This window comes from Nerophis ophidion, linkage group LG17 (assembly GCF_033978795.1).
Source record: "Nerophis ophidion isolate RoL-2023_Sa linkage group LG17, RoL_Noph_v1.0, whole genome shotgun sequence".
Classification (NCBI taxonomy): Eukaryota; Metazoa; Chordata; class Actinopteri; order Syngnathiformes; family Syngnathidae; genus Nerophis; species Nerophis ophidion.
In genome coordinates, this window is record NC_084627.1 from 23,021,679 (window position 1) to 23,044,710 (window position 23,032).

The 23,032-nt window shown below is 44.5% G+C and overlaps 1 protein-coding gene across 2 annotated transcripts in view; it reads left to right on the forward strand.

The window, feature by feature from the left end:
• The window catches only part of csgalnact1a (chondroitin sulfate N-acetylgalactosaminyltransferase 1a), a 106,259-nt gene that overhangs the window by 28,911 nt on the left and 54,316 nt on the right, over positions 1–23,032 (forward strand). Inside the window, exons 2-3 of one of the 2 annotated variants that reach the window (XM_061876596.1) lie at positions 10,148–10,222; positions 20,085–21,272. In XM_061876596.1, the coding sequence (XP_061732580.1) occupies positions 20,501–21,272 (772 nt within the window). In that variant the 5' untranslated portion in view covers positions 10,148–10,222; positions 20,085–20,500. The remainder of the gene's footprint in view (positions 1–10,147; positions 10,223–20,084; positions 21,273–23,032) is intronic. The other variant, XM_061876597.1, reaches the window with a different exon arrangement.

Here is a 23,032-nt window from a genome sequence, read left to right on the forward strand (position 1 = left end):
CCGTCTTTCTTTAAAGTTTTCTTATAAAATTCTAGCTTTTGTCAACTAAAATTGTGACTCTTTTCATAAAATTGCCAACATTTCAAGCTTTTCTTGTAAAATCGCGACTGTTATTGAGTAAAATTCCAACTTTTATCATAATATCGCACAAATGTTCAGTTTTTCTTGTAAATCTTTGACTTGCGTTGAGTAAAATTACGACTTTTATTATAATACTGACAAAATTCTAAGTTTTTCTTGTGAAATTGTGACCTTTTTCTTGTGAAGTTCCAAGTCATTATCCACGACAAGTTTTTTTTAAATATTTGTATAGTATGTATGTTGAGTATTAAACTCTGCGACTGGGTTTTTTGGATATTGACCACGTTGGGGTTCCGGTCAGAGAACACACAGTCATCATTTGGACTCTTCCAACTTTAATGGTGTATATTGAGTTATATTAGGTGCAGTTAGTATCTGTAAACCACAAACAAACACCCATCAACATTTATGTAATTTATCTAAACAACAATATATATATATATATATTAGGCCTATAGATATACTCTAAGTAAAGTACTAGAGACATAATATATTGCATTTTCACAATGGGACATGAACTAGCCACATTAGTAGCATCAATGCTATCCTAAACAGGGAGATGTTAGTTCGTAGCATTCTGACAACACAGCACTAATAATATTAATAGAACACCAGTAAATGTTACACAAACACAGTGATGTCTATTAATAAACTAAATGATTCTTATATTATAATTAACATACTCACATAGTCAAGGACTAGAGCACCGATTAAACATAACAGAGAAACAAGTTAGCACACATTAACACACGTCAAACGGGAAGCGGAAGTGACACCTACAGGAAGGAAGCGGAAGTGACACTGTCAAGAAATGCTTCAAAATAAAGTATTTGAAACGTAAATAACATGGAGAATTCTTAACAGCCGTCCCCACATTTGTACAACTAATGTGTAACTACCGGAATTCTTCAAGTGTTCTTACTGTCATCCTCTAAACTTGGAAGTGGGATCAAGCGAGCTACTGGTCTGGTGTAGACTTTACTCTTGACCATTACCTCACCAGTCCTAACCTGTCCGTCTTGACTCGGAATTGTTTTAACCACTTTGCCGATGGGCCACTGTGCTCTTGGAAGTGAAGGGTCCACCATCAAAACTACAGTGTTGTTGGTTAAATTTTCGGAAGACCTTTGCCATTTTGACCTGGTCTGCAAAGTGGGTAGATAGCTGCGGATGAAGTGGATCCAAAACTAATCCACAAGTGTTTGGCAATGGCGCCATCTCCGCCGCCCCATGACAGCTGGGATGTAAACTACTTGCGGCAGTGCAGAATCTCGCCGCCCCATGAGAAGGATGTTTGGGGTGATTGGGTCCAGATCAGAAACATCAGATGATACGTACCCTAGGGGTTTTGAGTTCAGTATCCCCTCCACTTCTACTAGGGTTGTGTGCAAGACATCTACTGTGACTGACTGCCCTCCCACTGCGACTTGGAGACTGGCCTTGATGGATCTAATTTCACGTTCCCATGCCCCACCAAAATGAGGGGCATTTGGAGGGTTGAATTTGAAGTCAATCTGATATTCTGTCAGTTGCTCTCTTAGCTGAGGTTCCATCCCTGCAAACACTGTCCTGAGTTCTCTTTCTGCTCCTCGGAAGTTGGTCCCACAATCTGACAGTACCTCTCTTGGTCTTCCCCTTCTGGCAATGAACCGACGTAGAGCGAGAAGGAATGCATCGGCATCCATGGAGTACAGGAGCTCGATGTGAACTGCTCGAGTTGTAAGACACTTAAAAATGACACTCCACCGCTTCTCTGATCTTCTGCCCACTTTGACCAGATAAGGTCCAAAACAATCCACACCTGTTGAATGGAAGGGTGGACAGAGAAGTCTGAGGCGTTGCGGTGGCAGATATGCCATCCTTGGGACCGTCGGTTGAGCTCTCTAGCGTTGACAAGATGGGCAATTGTGCTGATGGTGCCTGACAGCTTGTCATCCTCGTAAAATCCAGTAATGTCTCCGAAGTTCTGCATACACTCGCTCTGTACCTGGGTGCAGAAGACGTTCGTCCATGTCCTTGATGAGGAGTTTAGTTATCTGATGTTTTGGGTCCAGCACAATAGGATGGATCTCTTCTAGGTCCGGGTTCTGGAGTCGTCGCAGCCTACCCCCAACTCGAATTAACCCTGTAGTTGAGTCCTACTCAGGAGAGAGGCACGCTAGACGACTCTTAGCTGACACTGAGTTCTGTGTTTTAAGAGATATGATGTCTGCGGGAAAGGTTTGAACTTGACATCTTCTTAGCAACTAAAACTCAGCTTCTTGGGAGCTGATTGTCTGACTCTGTATTGAACCTTCTGGTGCTTCCTGTCCCCCCTTCTGAGTGACTTTTACTAATTCTTTCCAGGTATTGAATAGAGAGGCATCCGGAATATTATTGTTGCTTTGCACTTCTGCAAGACCACAGAAGGTGATGCTCTTTAGTTCGGACAAAGTCAGGGTTGAATCTTTCTCCGGTCTTTTTGGCCAGTATTCCGCACTTTGCCTGAGAAATGGGGGTCCTTGACTCCAGCGCCCATCTGCCGCAAGTTCCAGAAGTGGTTTCCCCCTGGCGATGTCATCAGCAGGATTGTTGTGAGTGTCAACATACCGCCAGGATTGTCGATCAGTCAGCTCCTGTATCTCTGAGACACGCGTTCCAACAATGACCTTGAAGCGACAAGAGTCCGACTGGACTCACTCCAGAACATTGGTGGAATCCGACCACAGGGTCGTCCTTTGAAGAGGGAGAGTCATCTCTGTTTTCAAAATCTTGGCAAGCTGAGCTCCAGCTAATGCTGCACAGAGCTCCAAGCGAGGCATGGATTGTTGCCTTTTCGGAGCTACCCTTGATCTTGCCATAACGAACGAGGTGAGAATGACGTCTTTAGTCTGTAGTCTGACATAAGCAACTGCCCCATATGCTCGTTCAGAGGCATCACAGAAGATGTGGAGATCATACTCGGGACCAGTGGTTGGGATTGGTGTGTAGCAACGTGGTATGGATAATTTATCTAGATGTTGGAGTTCACTCTCCCACTGCTTCCAGGCCTCCTGCAGGGCTCGTGGTAAGTCGGAGTCATCCCAGCTTCTCTGCTTGGACCATAACTGCTGGATGAGAACCTTGGCACGGGTCGTATATGGTACTATAAACCCCAGGGGGTCATACTGACTGGCTAGCACCTGATATGCAGTCCTCATGGTCAATATGGTATGTTCGATGTTTCTACATTGATAGCCAAGGGTGTCAGTAGCACAGTTCCATCTCAGGCCTAAAGCAGGCTCTTGTAGCTCAACTCGGTTTTGGCTTAGCCACTGTTCTGTGGTAGTCGATCTTCCTTCAGTAGGGACTTGGGCTAACACCTCTGGTTGGTTACTTGCCCATTGTCGGAGGTCAAATCCTCCTTCTGCCATCACTTTGTGCAACTTAGTCACCTGCTGTGCAGCTTCAGATATGTCTGTGAAACTCTTTAAGCAATTATCCACATAGAAACTTTGCTCCACAAATTTAAGAAGTCCTGGATGGCTGTGTTGGTGACTCCGAGCAAGTTGCTGCAGAGCAAATATTGCACAGCACGGGCTGCATGTCGTTCCGAATGGAAGCACTTGCCATTCATAAACGTCTGGTGGGTTTTCGCTGCGCAAATCTCTCCAGATAAACCGAAGGAGTGGTCTATCTTCAGGGAGAAGACGGATCTGATGAAACATTGCTCGGATATCTCCACTTACTGCTACCGGGTGTTGTCTGAACCGAAGAAGAACACCTAACAATGATGGTCCCAGTGTAGGCCCAGGGAGGAGTTGGTCATTCACAGACACTCCCTGATGTCGAAACGAGCAGTTGAAGACAAGTCTTGCCTTCTCGTTGTGGAACACAAGATGATAGGGAAGATACCAGGATTCATTGGACTGTTCGGTCTCTTCATGCGAGAGCTTCTTGACATACCCTGCTTGAATGAGCTTAGTGATCTCAGCAGAAAAAGGAGTGACTTTCTCTGGATTCTTCTTGAGCCTTTTCTCTGTGTTTCTCAAGTGAGCCATGACGGTGGATATGGAACTGTTGAGTTTAGGCATATCTTTCTTTCTTAGGAGGGGTGTTGTATAGCGCTGTACACCCTCTATGTCGACTCACCGAGTTCTTGTCTCCAATAGGGTTATTGCTTCCTGATCTTCACGAGAGCGAACAACAATCTTTTCGTTCCTGAAACATCAAGTTGCCATAACTTTTCCACATTACGGAACAAGATGTCATTGGGAGTGGCAATTGAGGTAAATAGACACATTTGTGTTGAGCTTTGTCCTTGTGTTCTTTCCTCCGCCCCTTGTAAAGTCCATCCAAGTGCTGTGTGGATGGCTATGGGTCCTCCATTATTTCCCTGGCGGATTGGCTTTGTTGCAGTGATCAGGTGCACATTGTCTGACCCGATTAACACTAGGGGGCGTGCATTGGAGAAAGGTTGCAACGACATCCCACGTAGATGTGTATACTTCTTCTGAAGTCTCTGAACTGGGTAGGTCTGCTCCATCAGATCCAGACCTTGTGCAGTAAACGCACCTTGCACTTTGTACCGTTTCCCTGGGTTCTTTATTGGGGAGATCTCAAAGTCAACTGTTAAACCCTTGAGGTGGGTAAGGTCTGTGCGCACGGTGCGCAAGGCAAGAATTTCATGTTGGCCAGGCAAGTGTAGATGTTGGGCTGCGTCAGGTAAAATCATAGTTCGTTGAGCCCCATCATGTAAGACAGCAAATGTCTCCATTGTTTTTGAATTATGGGGCAGCAGTACAGGGACAACTTTCAGGAGCACTCTACTTGAGGTGATGCTGGGAGTCAAATAGACACGACTCTAGGTGGGAGTCATCTGGGTGTCTTCAGTATACCTTTGAGCTACATTGTGGAGAACTTGGAGGTGGATACCATTGCAATCGCTGCAGGGCTTCTTGAGAGTACATGCGTCAGGTGCATGAGCACGTGCACATCTCCAACATCGTGCTTCTTCTACTATCCATTTATCCAGGTGCGCCGCAAAATGTTTTCTGATCCGTTGACAGCGATGAATATAGTGTTCCTTGCTTTTACAGAAGAGACAATGCATTTTGTTAGTTTTGTTGGTCTCAGCAGGAGCGTGCTTAATGGAGGCACCATGTCGTGTTCTCGCTGCCCCAAGATATACAGCTGTAGCTTGACTTTTGACCTTGAAGGGACCCCTTTCTGTTGTGCTCCCCGAGGGCCTCTCCTGTTGATAGCGTTGCACCAATCTGCTGGAGAGGCGCTGCTGTTGTGTTTTGCCTTGAAGCCATCCATTTAGGTCCTGCAGGTTGTAGGGGTTTAGACTTGTGCCATTTAATTTCCCTTGTAACTGTAGATGCTCGATGAACCCATCTCTGTGGTACTTTGGCAGCTTGCTAAGTAGGCGATCGACATGTGAGCAGCAGTTCAGTTCCATGCCTTGTGGTCCCTCTAAGGAGAGCAGCATGCTCACTAGGAGATGGACACGCAGAGAAAAGCTCTGAAAGGTGCGCGCATCAGTCGGCTTGACATCCGGGGAGGTCAGAATGGCTGCTATTTCGCTTTGAGCAAGCTGATGTGGCTGTCCATACTGGAACTGCAAAGCTTGCATGGTGGCTGTATATGGGTATGGATGGTGGCGGCACGACTGACCTATCATTTGTGCTTCTGGAAACTTAAAATGTTCAAGTAGCACATGATATTTGTAATTCTCACTTAAGTCTGTATGTGGTTCGAGTAGGTTACAAAGAGCAAGCTTGAGGTTAGCGAACTCTCTTTCACTATCTGCAGTAAAATCTGGAATTTTAAGTTGTGGCACCCCGTAAGTTGAGCGTTGTGGCACACCATATGTTGAGCGTTGTGACAAGTTAGTGGGTAATGGGGGAACATTGTGACTTGACAGCAGCTGTGGCTGATAGACTGTGGGCATGCTACCCTCTAGTGGTGAAGTGTATAATGGGTACTGAGGTGTTGTTACTGCCGTGAGCCCTGGGAGGTGATGAAATACGTTTGCACCTGAGAAAGCGTCAGGTATTGCAGGTGGAAAGGGATGACGGAGCACATTCGGGGGGTTGTAAGAAGTAACTGCAGGTGTACAGGTTGCTGTAGTGAGTTGATGATCGGCTGGTTGGATGCATTCTTCGGATTAGCCACAGTGCTGAGGAGGGCCCTTGAGTTGTAGTAAACATGTGCCTTTGCTGGGGAGTTGTTCCTGATGTACAGCAGGAGACACCATTCCATATGAAGCAACAGAGGAGGGGGAGCTTGGGCATTGTGGTGTGAATGCTTGTGTTAATGTAAGTGGGGAACCAGCTCTCTCACGTGCAGCTGCGGGAATGATGTCCACTTTATTAGTTTCATTCCCTGACACTGAATGTGTGCTTGCTGTTATACATCCCCCAAGTGGATTCTTTACAAAGTTCAGCTGCTTTGTTACTGATTCCGGTGAGTGAGGATGTGAAATGGAAATTGCAGCACAACTGTCGTTCACTGAAGGAGGTTGTGCTGGTGAAGGCTCATTGTGAGGGTCATTTCCATCCATTTCTTCTTCCATGAGGAAGGAAGATATGTGTTCCATCAGCTGTTGTTGTCGCCGTGGTCTGCTCTCACATTGGCGGAGTTTAGCAGTAAGTCGAGTCATTTCATCCGTCTCCTCCTTTCCCTTTACTGATACTGATTCCATTAGTTTCTTGAGTGAAGAAACATTCAGCATTCCGACTGACGTGGCACGATGTGAGGTTACCCCGTCATCTATTTGAAGTAATGCATCTGCTTGGCTACTGTTCACTGCGGCCGCTGCTCCTCTCTGCTCCTCCATCTCGGCAGGGGGGGAGGAAAGGGCAGGTCGCTGCACATTATAGGCAAGGATGTAGTCTTCAAGATGTTTTGGGGTACGGCGTTTCCTCACCGATCGGTCTCGTACAACAGGATGGAATGGAGAAACAGATTCATCCTCTGATGACATTTCCATTGTAGCCAATTATATCCGGCTCGAAGGACCTTTGTAGAGTATTAAACTCTGCGACTGGGTTTTTGGGATATTGACCACGTTGGGGTTCCGGTCAGAGAACACACGGTCATCATTTGGACTCTTCCAACTTTAATGGTGTATATTGAGTTATATTAGGTGCATTAGGTGCTGTAAACCACAAACAAACACCCATCAACATTTATGTAATTTATCTAAACAACAATATATATATATATATATATATATATATATTAGGCCTATAGATATGCTCTAAGTAAAGTACTAGAGACATAATATATTGCATTTTCACAGTGGCACATGAACTAGCCACATTAGTAGCATCAATGCTATCCTAAACAGGGAGATGTTAGCTCGTAGCATTCTGACAACACAGCACTAATAATATTAATAGAACACCAGTAAATGTTACACAAACACAGTGATGTCTATTAATAAACTAAATGATTCTTATATTATAATTAACATACTCACATCGTCAAGGACTAGAGCACCGATTAAACATAACAGAGAAACAAGTTAGCACACATTAACACACGTCAAACGGGAAGCGGAAGTGACACTGTCAAGAAATGCTTCAAAATAAAGTATTTGAAACGTAAATAACATGGAGAATTCTTAACAATGTCTCAAGAAGGCTACAAATACAAGCGTGTGTGTGCATGTGTGTGTGCGGGTGTGTGTGTGTGCGTGTGTGCGTGTGTGCGTGCGTGCGTGCGTGTGTGTGTGTATGCGTGTCAGCCATGCCTCTCCCTATGAGCTATCGTGTAACCTGGGCTGAATCACTTCATTTATTCCCCATAAGAGTGCCACTTTTTGCCTTTAAATCTGCACAGAAATTAATTTTTTTTTTTATTAGATCTTACTATTTTAATAATACTTTAATCAGTGGTGTAAAATGAATAAGACGATAACTCTCTTAGCGTCCAAACCTGTGTCCTGCTGTCACATATATTGCCGTTCGTACTTTTGTTGCAGGAAACTATAAAATCCACGAATGGCGTCATGATATTTGGACCATGTGGCGCTCAGACTAATGAGGGCTGCTTGTAAAACAAAAAGAGTGACTAAGCGCCTTTTGATTATCCATAAATGTACAAGCAAATAGCAGTGTTTTTTTTATTAATAAAAAAATGGCTACAATGGAAAGCCCAAATCAGTACAATCATGAAAAAGTCATTGAATTTAAAATACACTTTCCGGGCCATGGAAAAGTTATGGAAAATAATATTTTTTCAGAAGTTTTGGAAAAGTCATGGAAATACATTCACAGTTTCATTAATCTAAACAAAATCAATGTGTCATAATAAAATGTAAATTGCTCGGGTGGTGTAAAAAATGTTTCCAGTGAGGCTCAGTCAGGGTTACCCTTTGTCACCGATTCAATTGATAAATTCTGGATCGGTTCGCAGCTAAGTGTGAAGCAACTGGGATGAGAATCAGCACCTTTAAGTCCAAGTCCGTAAAAGTGTGGCGTACCGTCTCCGGGTTGAACAAGATCCTGCCCAAAGTAGAAGAGTTCAAGTACCTTGGTGTCTTGTTCACAAGTGAGGGACGAGTGTATCAAGAGATCGTCAGGCGGATCAGTGCGGCTTCAGCAGTGATGCGGACTCTGCATCAGTATGTTGTGCTGAAGATTGAGCCGAGCCGGAAGGCAAAACTTTCAATTTATCGGTCAATCCATGTTTCCTATCCTTACCCAAGTCATGAGCTTCGGGTTATGACCGAAAGGACAAGATCGCTGGCACAAGTGGCCAGAATAAGTTTCTTTTGTAAAGTGGCAGGGCTCTCCCTTAGGTGAAAAGCTCTGTCATTCGTGAGGAACTCAATGTAAAGCCACTGCTCCTCCACATCAAGTCGAGGTGGCGCAAGCATCAGGTTAGGATGGCCCTCGGAGGCCTCCCTGAAGAGGTGTTCAGGGCATGTAAGACCGGTAGTGAGTCAAGGGACGACCCAGGGCACCTTGGAAAGACTATGTCTCCCAGCTGGCCAGCGAGTGCATCGTGATCCCCCGGCAGGAGCTGGACGAAGTAGCTGGGGAGAGGGAATTCTGGGCTTCTCTGCTTAGGCTGCTGCCCCTGCAGCCCTATCAGACAAGCGGAAGAAGATGTATGAATGAATAAAAGATGTATTCAGTCTAATCTGTGTGGGCATGTGCCACGCCAGCGCCTAAGGTGATGATGGTGTAAAAATGTTCTTTAGACTTTAGACGTTTCTGTAAAAAAATATAGTCCTTAAAGCTGACACACTCTGGGCACTAAAACGAGTGAATTTTTTCTACTGATTGAAGTCATCAGAGGACACGAGCCGTCTTTTCGCCGTCATGTACCTAGAAAGCTAGATTGCTGCAAAATGTACCTCCAGTGAGAACAAGTGTGCCTATGTCTGTGCTTTTGGGGTTGTTTTACACTTTAAAAAAGGTATTAATGTTATTAATGTCCCAACAAACGGCATATGGAGTGCTGTTTTTTCAGTAGACCCATAATAAATTCATAAAAAATGTACTCCAATCACTCAATCCCAAAAAAGTAAGAGTTGTAGAAATTATTGGAAATTTAAGACAGTCATGATATTATTATGTTCTTTACATGTGTATGTAAACTTTTGGTGAACAAATAGAGGTGTAGGCTTTTGTCAAATATATGCCGTTTGTTGGGACACTAATAACAGTAATACTTTTTTAAAGTGACTTTATGTTCTTTACAATTGTATGTAAACTTTTGACTGCAACTGTATACTTCAGGCTATTGGACAGAACAGAAGTTAAGTCTGGTGGAACTAAAATGTGAGAGGATAAATTTAAGTTTTTTGTTTTAGAGAGGCACCATATATTTAAGTTGTAAACCTGATTCCTGTTTTTTATTGAGATGGTTTTCAGTGGTCCCATTGAGACGAAATAATTTCTTAAAGAACCCTTCCAAATAGTATCTGTTACTCTTTGTAGTAGTTGCTAGCGTAAGCTATAGCATATTCTGTGTCTTAGCTATGGATGCTGCAGTGTTGTACTATTCTTGGATAAATTTTGCAAAAAGTAAATATGGATAACTCATTCTCGTTCTGCCTCTAATCTGCCGCTGCTCAAACATCTCCCAGGTCGTCAGCGTAGGTCCGGCTGGAGAGACACCTCATCTCGCCCTCCAACTCAGCCGTCAGTCGGAGCACAGGCCGGTATTCACTCCTTCTATAGACTAATCCTTTCACTGGTGCCACGGCTTCAGGCAGGGCTGTCAAAGAGACGACTGTGTGGGGAGTGCGATACACAGAGATACATTTACAGACACATAGAGTAATCAAATAGACCCCCTTCCTTCTAAAAAAAATCATATATTCTCACTTGTGAGAGACTTTAGCACATTGCAATGCACTTCAGTGCTTCTGTCCATCTTTGATTAATGTCTACGTGGGTGTTGTGATCACATGATTCCACAATATTTACAGGGTTTGGTGGTAGCGGATGCATTAAACAATGTAACAAGGTTTTCCAAAATAAATCAACTCAAGTTATGGAAAAAAATGCCAACATGGCAGTGCCATATTTATTATTGAAGTCACAAAATGCATTATTTTTTTTTACATGCCTCAAAACAGCAGCTTGGAATTTGGGACATGCTCTCCCTGAGAGAGCATGAGGAGGTTGAGGTGGGTGGGGAGGGGTAGCGGGAGTGTACATTGTTGCGTCATGTAACAGTTAGTGCTGCAAGGGACTCCCGGTATTTGTTCTGTTGTGTTACTGTGCGGATGTTCTCCCGAAATGTGTTTGTCATTCTTGTTTGGTGTGGGTTCATAGTGTGGCACATATTTGTAACAGTGTTAAAGTTGTTTATACGACCACCCTCAGTGTTTCAGTGTTTTATCAATGATAGTAATGTTAGTATATTATCTGCTCAAAAACTACACTGAAAAATATTTGGCACTTTTTAAATGTTATGCTTACATCCCTAAAGACTGATAAGAGCAGGGGTTCCCATAATTTTTGACCCAGGGCCCGCATTGGGTTAAAAAAAATGTGTGTGTATATATATATATATATATATATATATATATATATATATATATATATATGTATGTATGTGTGTGTATATATATGTGTATAAATATATATATATGTATATGTGCATATATATGTATATATATATATATATATATATATATATATATATATATATATACAATCCCCGTTTCCATATGAGTTGTGAAATTGTGTTAGATGTAAATATAAACGGAATACCATGATTTACAAATCGTTTTCAACCCATATTCAGTAGAATATGCTACAAATACAACTGATAAACTTTTTTTTTTGCAAATAATCATTAACTTTAGAATTTGATGCCAGCAACACGTGACAAAGAAGTTGGGAAAGGTGGCAATAAATACTGATAAAGTTGAGGAATGCTCATCAAACACTTATTTGGAACATCCCACAGGTGTGCAGGCTAATTGGAAACAGGTGGGTGCCATGATTGGGTTTAAAAGCAGTAATTCACAAAAAATGATGGGGTGAGGGTTACCACTTTGTAAGCAAATTGTCGATTAGTTTTAGAACAACATTTTTCAACGGGCTTGTGGAAGTCTGCTGCTTCCGGGTTCTCGGTAACACCAAGGACTGACATGACAGGCCTCTCCAGGTTTACAACACTGTTTTATTGACAGAGATGTACAAAGTATTTTCGTGCTTTTTCTTTGAGTGCTTTCCAGCAATTGTCTGTCCGTCTGTCGATCTCTCGCTCGTGTGTGTGCTTCACCATTACAATCACTTGTCCTTCCCGACTGCTGCCTTTTAACAAAGCGACAGGTGATTAGATAAACACTTTCAACTGTGTCATCCACTCACCTGTCGCCAACGTCGAAGCCGGTCCTGCCACACCCAGCTTAGCTGCAAGAGCGCAGGCCACGCCTACCACATACCTCCACCGCCAGATTCAGGCCAGGACGCCGTCCGGCCGCACCCACTCCCTCCCCCCCCCGACTGGGAAAGAGCGGGACAGGAAGTCGGCCACGGCCATCTGTGCACCCGGTCTGTGGATCACTCTGAAGTTGTAGGGTTGCAAAGCCAGATACAAACGGGTGATCCGCGCGTTGGCATCCTTCATGCGGTGGAGCCACTGGAGGGGTTTGTGGTCCAAGCAGAGGCTAAATGAGTGCCCCAGGAAGTAGTATCGGAGGGCCCCGACTGCCTACCTGATGGCGAGGCACTCCCTCTCCACTGTGCTGTACCTTGCCTCCCTTTCCGATAGCTTGCGGCTGATGTAAAGGATGGGCCGGTCGATGCCCTCCACCTGCTTGGACAAAACAGCTCCCAGTCCTCTGCCGGTCGCGTCAGCCTGCAGACAAAACGGGAGGGAAAAATCAGGCTTGTGTAGGACCGGCTCCTCGCAGAGGGCCTTCTTGACCATCTCAAACGCCTGCTGGCACTGCTCCGTCCACTGGACCAGATCTGGGGCACCCTTTAGGGTGAGGTCAGTTATTGGGCTGGTCAGTTCAGCAAACGGGGATAAACCTCCAGTAGTACCCCGCCAGACCCAAAAACTGCCTCACCTCTTTTTTCGTCTTGGGGGTTGAGCAGGCCCCAATTGCCGCTGTTTTATCTACCTGCGGCTGCACCTGCCCTCTTCCCAAGTGGTACCCCAAATACTGTACTTCCCTTCGGCCAACTGCACACTTCGCCGTGTTGGCGGTGAGCCCTGCCTGCCTTAAGGACTAGAGCACTGTCCCCACCCGCTGCATGTGTTGTTCCAAGCCGATACTCTGGATGATGAAATCATCCAGGTAAGCGGCCGCGCATGCAGCGCGGGGTCACGGCACCCGGTCCATGAGGCGCTGGAACCTGGCAGGCGCACAGAACAAGCCAAACGGAAGTGTTACAAATTGGTATAACCCTTCCGGAGTGGAGAAGGCCGTTTTTTCCTTGGACTTTGGTGACAAGGGAATCTGCCAGCAGCCCTTGGTCATATCCAGTGTTGTGAAAAAATGAGCAGTGCCCAGCCGATCCAGGAGCTCGTCGACCCGAGGCATGGGGTACGCGTCAAAGCATGATACTTCATTCACCTTGCGGTAAGCCACACAGAACCGCACAGACCCATCCTTCTTCCCTACAAGAACTATGGGACTGCACCATGCGCTGTGGGATTTTTCCATTACCCCCAATTCCAGCATGGTTTTTAATTCTTCCCTAACAATTTTGCGCTTATGTTCGGGAAGTCTATATGGCTGAGATCGCACCGTAACACCCAAATGTGATGTCGGATGACATTTGTGCGGCCGGGCCGAGGGGAGAACACGTCAGAGAATCACTGCTGCAGCTTAGCAACATCCGCCTTCTGCGCTAACGTGAGCTGGTTATCACAGGGGAGTGGAGAGGGAGGGACAGAGCGCGGGATCTCTGGTCCCAACTCCTCCTCCTCTCTCACTACTGTTACCATGGACACTGGCTCCGCCTCTCTCCATGCCTTCAGTAGGTTGAGATGGTAGATTTGAGTGTCTCCGCCCCGGTCCGAGCGTCGAACCTCGTAATCCACATACCCCACTTGCCGTGTGACCTTGAAGGGTCCTTTCCACTTTGCAAGTCATTTTGAACTGGATGTTGGGAGTAATACAATAACTTTTTCTCCCTGTGAAAATGTTCTTAGCTGGGTTCCCTTGTTATACGTGCGTTGTTGCCGTTACTGGCCACGTAGCAAATTCTCACGTGACAAGTGCCCCACCCTGTGGAATTTTGCTCGCATATCCATAACGTACTGCACTCAATTTTTGCTGGAGCTTGGACCTTCCTCCCAAATTTCTTCATTACGTCCAATACTCTGCGGGGTTTTCTGCTGTATAATAGCTCAAAAGACGTAAAGCCAGTGGAGGCTTGGGGTACCTCCCGCATTGCAAACATTAAGGGATCCAGCCATTTATCCCAATTTGGTTTGTCCTTGTGCGTAAACTTACGGATCATGGTTTTTAGCATTTTATTTAGCCGCTCCACCAGCCCATCCGTTTGTGGATGGTACACGCTGGTGCGGATTGCTTTAATTCCCAATAATCCGTGCAGTTCCTTTATCGTGCGTGACATAAATGATGTGCCATACTCAGTCAGAATCTCTTTCGGGTTTCCAACTCGGAAGATGACCTGAAACAGCGCTTGCGCAACACTCTTTGCAGAGATGGAGCGCAGGGGCACTGCTTCGTGGTAGCGCGTTGCGTAATCCACCAGAACTAACACAAAGCGATACCCCCATGAGCTCTGGTGAAATGGTCCGATGAGGTCCATCCGAATTCTCTCGAATGGGACCTCTATGAGCGGCAATGGGCGCAAAGGGGCCTTCGGGGTGGCCGCTGTGTGCACCAGCTGACAGTCCGGACAGGCAGCGCACCAGCGCCGCACGTCTGCCCGGATGCCCGGCCAATAGAACCGGACCATGACCCGATTGAGTGTTTTATCATACCCCAAATGTCCAGCCATCAGATTAACATGCGCCGCCTGGAAAGATATTTTCCCGGCGGCGTTTCGGCACCAATAACTGGGTGATTTCCTCTCCTGTTTGAGTGTCACGGCTCACTCGGTACAATCTATCTCTAATAATGGAGAAGTACGGAAATTCCCGCGCTGTTCCTGGGTGGATCGGCTGACCGTCGATGTAATCTGCTTGGTCCCAGGCCGCGCGCAAAGTTTCGTCTCGAGACTGCTCGAGGCGAAAATCCTCCGTAGGACGCCAGTGGAGGGCCAGGGAGGTTTCCCGCGAAGCCTCCGCCGGTTCCAACTCGGCAGTGTCGGATGGCTCCGCCTTGCCACTGAGAACTGCGTGGATACTCCCTTTTCCTACGATCCGTCGATCCGTGAACGCACCCCTACGCATTGTGTCAGTAAGCGACTAAACCCAGGCCAATTTGTGCCCAAGATTGCGGGGTGCGAGAGGTGTGTACTTACAGCTACCTCAACCCTATGCTTTTAGCCCTCATACCCAATTTCTACTGGCACCATAGGGTACTTGTGCACATCCCCATTAACACACCTGATTTTTAGCCGTGTTGCATGCCTCAAAGCTTCGGGTCAAACCAGGTTCTGGTGGATCATGGTCGGGCCGCAGCCCGAATCCACCATCGCCTGGTATGTACTCCCTTGTATTATTACCTTGATACTGTACGTCTCACCGGGGTCGGGGGAGGGCACTGAAGGGCCGGCCACCGCGGCCACGCGCCCCATCTCCACCTGCTGAGGTCCCTGACGCACGTGACCGGGCCGCCCACGCCTCCAGTATGCCTGCCCAAGCGTTTGAGGGGCCGTCTGCGCGGGGGATGTTTTGGGGGCAGGAGTTGGGAAGTCACGCGGGTTAAGGCGGGGGTTGTGTACTGCTCTCTCCTTCCTTTGTCGTGCGCTCCGTCCGTGCGCCATTGGTGCAGTTTGCGCCTCGCGGTGGACAGCCAGGTGGTCCTCAGCGAGGGTCACCACAGCTGCCAGGTCACGTGGCCGGTGGTACCTGACCCAGTCGGCCGTCTTCTTAGGGATCGCCTCCAGAAACTGCTCCTGGATGACCTGGTCCACCTCCTCTCCTGGCTGCAGCCAGCGTGTCGCTGCCTCTTGAAGCCGCTGGCCAAAGGCGAATGGCCAGTCCTCCTTTCCCAGACGCATGGACCGGAACCGGCGTCGGTACTCTTCGGCGGTGCCTCCCGTCCGGTCCAGCACCGCCCTCCTACTTTCCTGGCCCGCCTGCAGTCCAGACCTGTCTCCCATCGAAAATGTGTGGCACGTTATGAAGCGTAAAATACGACATCGGAGACCCCGGACTGTTGAACGATTGAAGCTCTACATAAAACAAGAATGGGAAAGAATTCCACTTTCAAAGCTTCAGCAATTAGTTTCCTCAGTTCCCAAACGTTAATTGAGTGTTGTTAAAAGAAAAGGTGATGTAACACAGTGGTGAACATGCCCTTTCCCAACTACTTTGGCACGTGTTGCAGCCATGAAATTCGAAGTTAATTGTTATTAGCAAAAAAAAATAAAGTTTATGAGTTTGAACATCACATATGTTGTCTTTGTAGTGCATTCAATTGACTATGGGTTGAAAAGGATTTGCAAAACATTGTATTCCATTTATATTTACATCTAACACAATTTCCCAACTCAAATGGAAACAGGGTTTGTATATGTATATATATACACATGTGTATATCTATGTATATATGTATATATATATATATTATATATATACAGTTTATATATATATATATATATATATATATATGTATATATACACACACATATATGTATATATATTTATACTGTGTGTATATATATGTGTGTGTGTGTATATATATATGTTTATAAATATGTGTATGTATATATAAATGTATATGTATGTATATATACATATATATATATATATATACACACATATATATACATATATATGTATATATATATACACATATATATATATACATATATATATATATACACACATATATATATATATATATATATATATATATATATATATATATATATATATATATATATATATATATATATATATATATATATATACACACTTGCAAAGAACATAATGTCATGGCTGTCTTGAGTTTCCAATAATTTCTACAACTATTATTTTTTTGTGATAGAGTGATTGGAGCACATACTTGTTGGTCACAAAAAACATTCATTAAGTTTGCTTATTTTATGAATTTGTTATGAATCTACTGAAAATGTGACCAAATATGCTAAATCAAAAGTACATATACAGCAATGTTTATATTTGGTTACATGTCCTTTGGCAAGTTTCACTGCAACAAGGCACTTTTGGTAGCCATCCACAAGCTTATGGCAAGCTTCTGGTTGAATTTTGACCACTCTTCTTGACAAAATTAGTGCAGTTCAGCTAAATGTGTTGGTTTTCTGACATGGACTTGTTTCTTCAACATTGTCCACACGTTTAAGTCAGGACTTTGGGAAGGCCATTGTAAAACCTTAATTATAGCCTCATTTGGCCCTTCCTTTACCACTTTTGATGTGTGTTTGGGGTCGTTGTCCTGTTGGAACACCCAACCGCGCCCAAGACCTAACCTCCGGGCTGAAGATTTTAGGTTGTCCTGAAGAATTTGGAGGTATTCCTCCTTTTTCATTGTCCCATTTACTCTCTGTAAAGCACCAGTTCCATTGGCAGCAAAACAGGCCCAGAGCATAATACTACCACCACCATTCTTGACGGTAGTCATGGTGTTCCTGGGATTAAAGGCCCCACCTTTTTTCCTCCAAAAATATTGCTGGGTATTGTGGCCAAACTCAATTTTTTTTTCATCTGACATCACATGGACAAAGATAAGACCTTCTGGAAGAAAGTTCTGTGGTCAAATGAAACAAAAATGTAGCTGTTTGGCCACAATACCCAGCAATACCGTATTTACTTGAATTGCTGCCGGGGCGCTAATTAATTTAAAACATCTTCTTACTCCTGCACTTACCAAAGGCATGCGGTAAAAGTAAGCATGCGCTAATTATTTTAAAACCTCTTCTCACTCCAACACTTACCAAAGGCATGCAGTACAAATTTGAGTGTGATGTAAGCTTGGACCTTAAATCCTACTGAATAGCTCTTAATCTTCTTCCCTATATGCGATTTCAAATTACCGGTATTAAAATCAGCCTCCTCCATTTTGAAAATGATGACTGGGGAAGTGTCACTCGTGGCGTCACGAGTTTGACCAGGCGGTAATACTAAGCATGCGCTAATTATTTTGGGAAGCGAGTTTGACCCGGCAGTAATTCAAGGCAGGCGCATACTATATGCCCTGCGGCAATTCAAGGAAATACGGTATGTTTGGAGGAGAAAAGGTGAGGCCTTTAGTCCTGGCCCTGGATCATACCTTACAATCCGGTTAATGGTGCTCACTGGTACCTGTTGAGCTCCTCCATGTTCCTGATGCCAACAGTTTTTGCTTGCTCTGGAGTTCCATTAAGCCTGATTATTACTTTACAATTGCTTGTCCATGTGGGTCGCTTGTTTTTTCAGAATGCGTGCTTTTCTTGCAATGTCAACGAAGTTGCGTCTTGTGATGTGCGTGTTAATGAATACATTTGTTCATTTAAGCTTCCTTCCCTGCTTCAACAGTGCCGACTTGTATTTTCTGTTTGTAAATCTCATGATAACGGCTGATGTAGTTCCGTCACTTTTACGGGGCACAAGGTGGCAAGCCTCTATGTTGTTTAAATACAGGTCAATCCCATTTAAGTGGAGGAAGACAGCCACCTGTTTCTCTGCCGATGTGTCATCTTACTCGCCGGGCCCCCCCGCCTTGTCAGTGGTCACCGGGTGTATGATCGGGGTTTAATGCAAATCCCAGGCACAATTACATCGTTGACCTCCAGCTCCACCGGACGCCGGTCCTTCTCGGTGTTCTGGATCCTGGGAAACTTCACTTCTTCCAACAGTCCCAGGAGGCCTTTCTGCTCTTGGGCCAAAAACTCCATGGTGTTTTTAAGTTCGCCTCCCTCTTCAGCTGACATTACCTTCCTTAGCGGCATGCTGCTGCCATGTAACACTACCAATCAGCTGTTAGAATAGACACCGGCTACCTGACTTGCGAGCTTTGCAACTGGCGTTTCGCTTCAGTCCTTGTTCCAAAATCAGCGTTGTCAAAATTGATAAACGTTTGTAAAAAATGATGCTGTACGTGTTTTTTTTGGGTTGTTGCTGTGTCTATGAGTGTGTTTTGCTGTGTGTTGCAGAGCTTCAAACAGAAAATCTGTTTAAAAAGGTCGCAATATGTATAACAAGTATTGTTGGCGAGTTTTAGGTGGTTATTTAGAGGGTTTTGGGGGCAAAATAGAGAGCCTCTGTTGACTACATTATTAGCGGACTTTTTATGTATTTATTTATTAATTTACGAATGCATAAAACAAGAAAAACATATGTGCTCATGTCTTAAATAAGGATTGTGAATGATAGACAGCACATCTGTCTCTAATGTTTGCATATTTCCAGTAAGACTGATCTGATACTATGATCAGAGTGCAGAAGCGTTACAATTGTGACGTTAGTCTACGTAAATTACCCAATACATTCAGAGCGGAATATTCAAAATGGCTAACTGAATTTGTGGCATTTTGTGATATTTTTACATATTTTGCGGATTGTAAATACAATTGAATATGGTTTAATGGATACAATGTAACACAAACATATTAAGTCAACTTGTTTTACCAATCCACTGGTACTTTAAAATGTTTAATTACAACAAGTCGCTTATAAATTGATTTTTGATGCATCTCTATCATAAAAGATGAAAAACAATAAAGCGAATTTTACAGCTTCAAAAGAGAGTCTTCTCAAAAAATTTCCCATGTATATTCTTCCTTGGACAAACAAGTCGCCACTTCATCACAGGACCTACACTCACATTTACACACTTGGGTCAATTAAGTGTTGCGAATCAACCTATCCCCAGGTGCATGTCTTAGCATGTCATTTTTCAAATTCAGTATTTTACGTCCTCAAGTACAGTACATGATTTTCAGTTGAACTTGAGCGAGAACACAAAGCATTAGCGTGGGCACCGCAGATGATTTTTAAATGTTGATACTGGATAGGCATCTTATTCCAAACTAGGTCGAATTATTAATTTTTTTCTATATCTTGCATCATCCATTCCTTCATTATTTTTGCAGGGTGATCACTCAGACAGGAACTGTGGGTACAAAATACCCACTTACCCCCTGTTCTAAAAATATTATTTTGTCCACTGGCACCCATCCTGTATAAATGATGCAAATGCTCCCTTTTTAAAAGCTTTTAAAAGTTTTGTGACGAGATGCCCGACTTTTGCTTTGTACCTGATATTTCTCTCTTCTCACTCATGTGGCAACATTTTTGTCCAGGATTAGAAGACTCAGAGGAATGCTTTAGTTTGGCGCCAAAACACTTTCCGAAACTAACATGTCAGCGTAGTGCCTGCTGATTTGATATGCTTTCAAATGAAATGACTAACACTGATCTGCTACAGTAAAATAAATTGTTGTGATAAAAGGGATATCACTTTTTTTCCACAGCTTGAAGAGACCACCTTGTCCAAGGTAGCATTGCAGCCGCATGCATCATCCCGGCCAAGGATCTCCAGACGTTCACTGAATCCTCTCCATGCAGGAAGAGGGTGTCATAAGGGGCTAGCTGTGGGAGCACATGAGTCACTTCGGAGGGATGGATGATGTAACGGCGTCTGGGTCACAGTCTTCCAGCAGACTATGGCGCTAAGTGGACCAACAGAGTGGAAAAAAGTGCATTCTTGCTGCCTCTTTTATTGACTTTACCAAAGAACGCAACCAGGTCAGCAGAGGGTGGTTTATAATGACCTCACACTGATAAGTAGCACGGCAATGGAACTTAATCGCATATGGACTCGTATCGCTGTGGCCGGAGTGTGTGAGGTTACATGAGTTTTGGATTTCAATCCGAGAGGTGACTTTTGATGCAAGACGCAACCATGTTGCGCCGTGGACTACTCGCCTGGGTGTCCCGTGTGGGAGGAGTGCTTGTGCTCCTCTGTTGCTCCTTGTCGCTCCTCTATGCGATGACCTGCCGTCCCTTGCACTCAGATGACCCTCAGCGGAGTCACGCCTTACCCCACGCCAGCCCGAACCAGTTGGGAGGTACAAGGCCCGCGGTTGGAGCAGGAGTTGCTGGCACTGGACGAGTTGGCTCCGCGCAAAGCGGAGGACCCCCGGCGGTGCAATCCTACCAAGCACTCCTACAAGAACGCGAGGAGCAATACCGCCTCCATATCTCTTCCCTAAAGAAGCAGATTGCTCAGCTGAAAGAGGCTTTGCAGGAGCGCAGCCAGCAGATACGAGGTGTTCAAGATAGTTTGAAAAGGGCCGCGGGGTCCCCAGAAGAGGGGCACGGTATTCAAGGAGGCGGTCTTGGAGATGCTCATGGGGCCAAAAGTCAGCAAACGGACCTCCAGGACTTTCTCAAAAGCCAGCTTTCCAAAGCCGAAGTGACGACAGGAGCCAGGTTTCCAAGCGAGTATTCGGCGGTCCCCTTTGAGAGCTTCACGCTGCAATGGGTCTACCAGCTGGAGATGGGGCTAAGTCGTGAGCCCAAGGAGAAGCCTGTGAGGAAGGACAAGAGAAACGACCTGGGAGAGGTGCTGGAGACAGCTCTGCACAGCCTCAACGCGCCATTGGCCCAGCAGGACGGCAAAAGTAGCAAAGTCTATGTGCCGTCTGACTTCATTGAAGGTGAGAACGTTAATCAGCCAGCGGTATTTTTAACTTCAACGCTGCATCAAAAAATACAGATGTTTCGCCTTTTATTTATAAATACTTCCAGGCTGTCGAATGCATGCCAAAGCATCAGGTAGCGCTGGGATTTGGTTGATAAACGCAATGCTAATTAGTAAACAAACACTTTACATGAGGACCAAACTGCACTGAAAAATATACCATGTTGACCCGATAGTATACGATATTAAGGATGGACTTAAGGCATAAAATCTATATCGCGATATATATTGCAGCCTCCTGCGATAACGATTTACATCACTATATATTATTTGGCATACCGTATAAATGATAATAGAACAATTTCAAAACGTAATTTGGCGGCTGACATATGCAATATTTGTGTTGTGATCCGGTTCCCAGATCACATCTCTAGTTTATGTTTGTATCCTTTTTTGTGTGTTTTGATAATTTCTTGACTCTGCCGATCCCATTGTTTGAACACTTCCTTGTTTGTTTCTATCACCACAGCAACCTAATTGCTCCTCCTGCACGGGCTCCTGACGCACACCTGTTTGTGTTTATCGTTTTGTATTTAGGCCCGCCTGCTACCTGAGTTCGGTCTGGACGTTTTGTTTGCTTCTTGCAACAGTTGCGTGTGATTTCCTTGCCTTTTGTTCGTACTTTGCTAAATCTTAGCTTAGCTTCCGCGCGCTCGGCACGCGCCTCTAAAGACTTTGAACCCGACTCTTGCTATCTGCTAGAATTTCGCTATCTGTGCATTGGCACACCTTTTCTTTACCCTTTGTACAAGTGTTCTTTTGTTATATTTTATATCAAAACAAGCTCTTACCTGCAATACTGCTTGCTCCAGTCCTCAGCATCTTGAGGTGACACTTCACGCGCATCATTATGCGACCTGCACGTAACAATTTGATCACATTTTTAATCAGACAAAAACACAGGATGGCGCTGAAACTATATCAGCTAAATATTAAAATTATTTCCTATTTTAAATCCTTTAGGTGTTGCCTTAAATGTCCTCCTGTGACCTAGGACTTATTTCCTGAGTTTGTAAACAAAACACAAAACATAGAAAAATGTAGTTTAAATAAAAAATATTGACTTAAATACTAGTATCACCCATATACTGCTACGGTACTATACTATTTATTATTACTGTTTATTTGTTTGTATTGATCCTCCCGCCTCTGTTTACAACTAACAGCTCTAGCATAGCTGTTAACTGTTAGCATACCCTCCTACGATGTGTCAGTGTAGCATGATTAGCTATTCCTCATCTTCCAGTGATAATGGTACGTCTAAGAATTATAGTTATTTGCCGCCATGGAGGGGAGGATTTCTGACTTAAAAGTGGCTTAGCACTGTGGTTGGATTTTAACCGATAGTGAGGATACTACATCGCGTTGAGAACGCGTTCAGGATGTTTAGCCTTTTCCTCTATAGAAAGTCAAAAACAGTATCTAAGAGGTTATTAAGCCAGAAGGTAAAACAGAGGAGTTGTGATGCTAATTTTAAGATATTGGTGATCAATGAAACTGAGTTGACAAACGACTGTTAATAACTATAAATTATGAACATAAAATCAAACCCAGTTGTAATTGCACTGATTTTAAACAATGGGTTTCATGGGATTTCCAAAATCATACATGCACTTGGGGGATTGGCAACACTAAATAGTCCCTAGTGCGTGAATGTGAGTGTGAATGTTGTCTGTCTATCTGTGTTGGCCCTGTGATGAGGTGGCGACTTGTCCA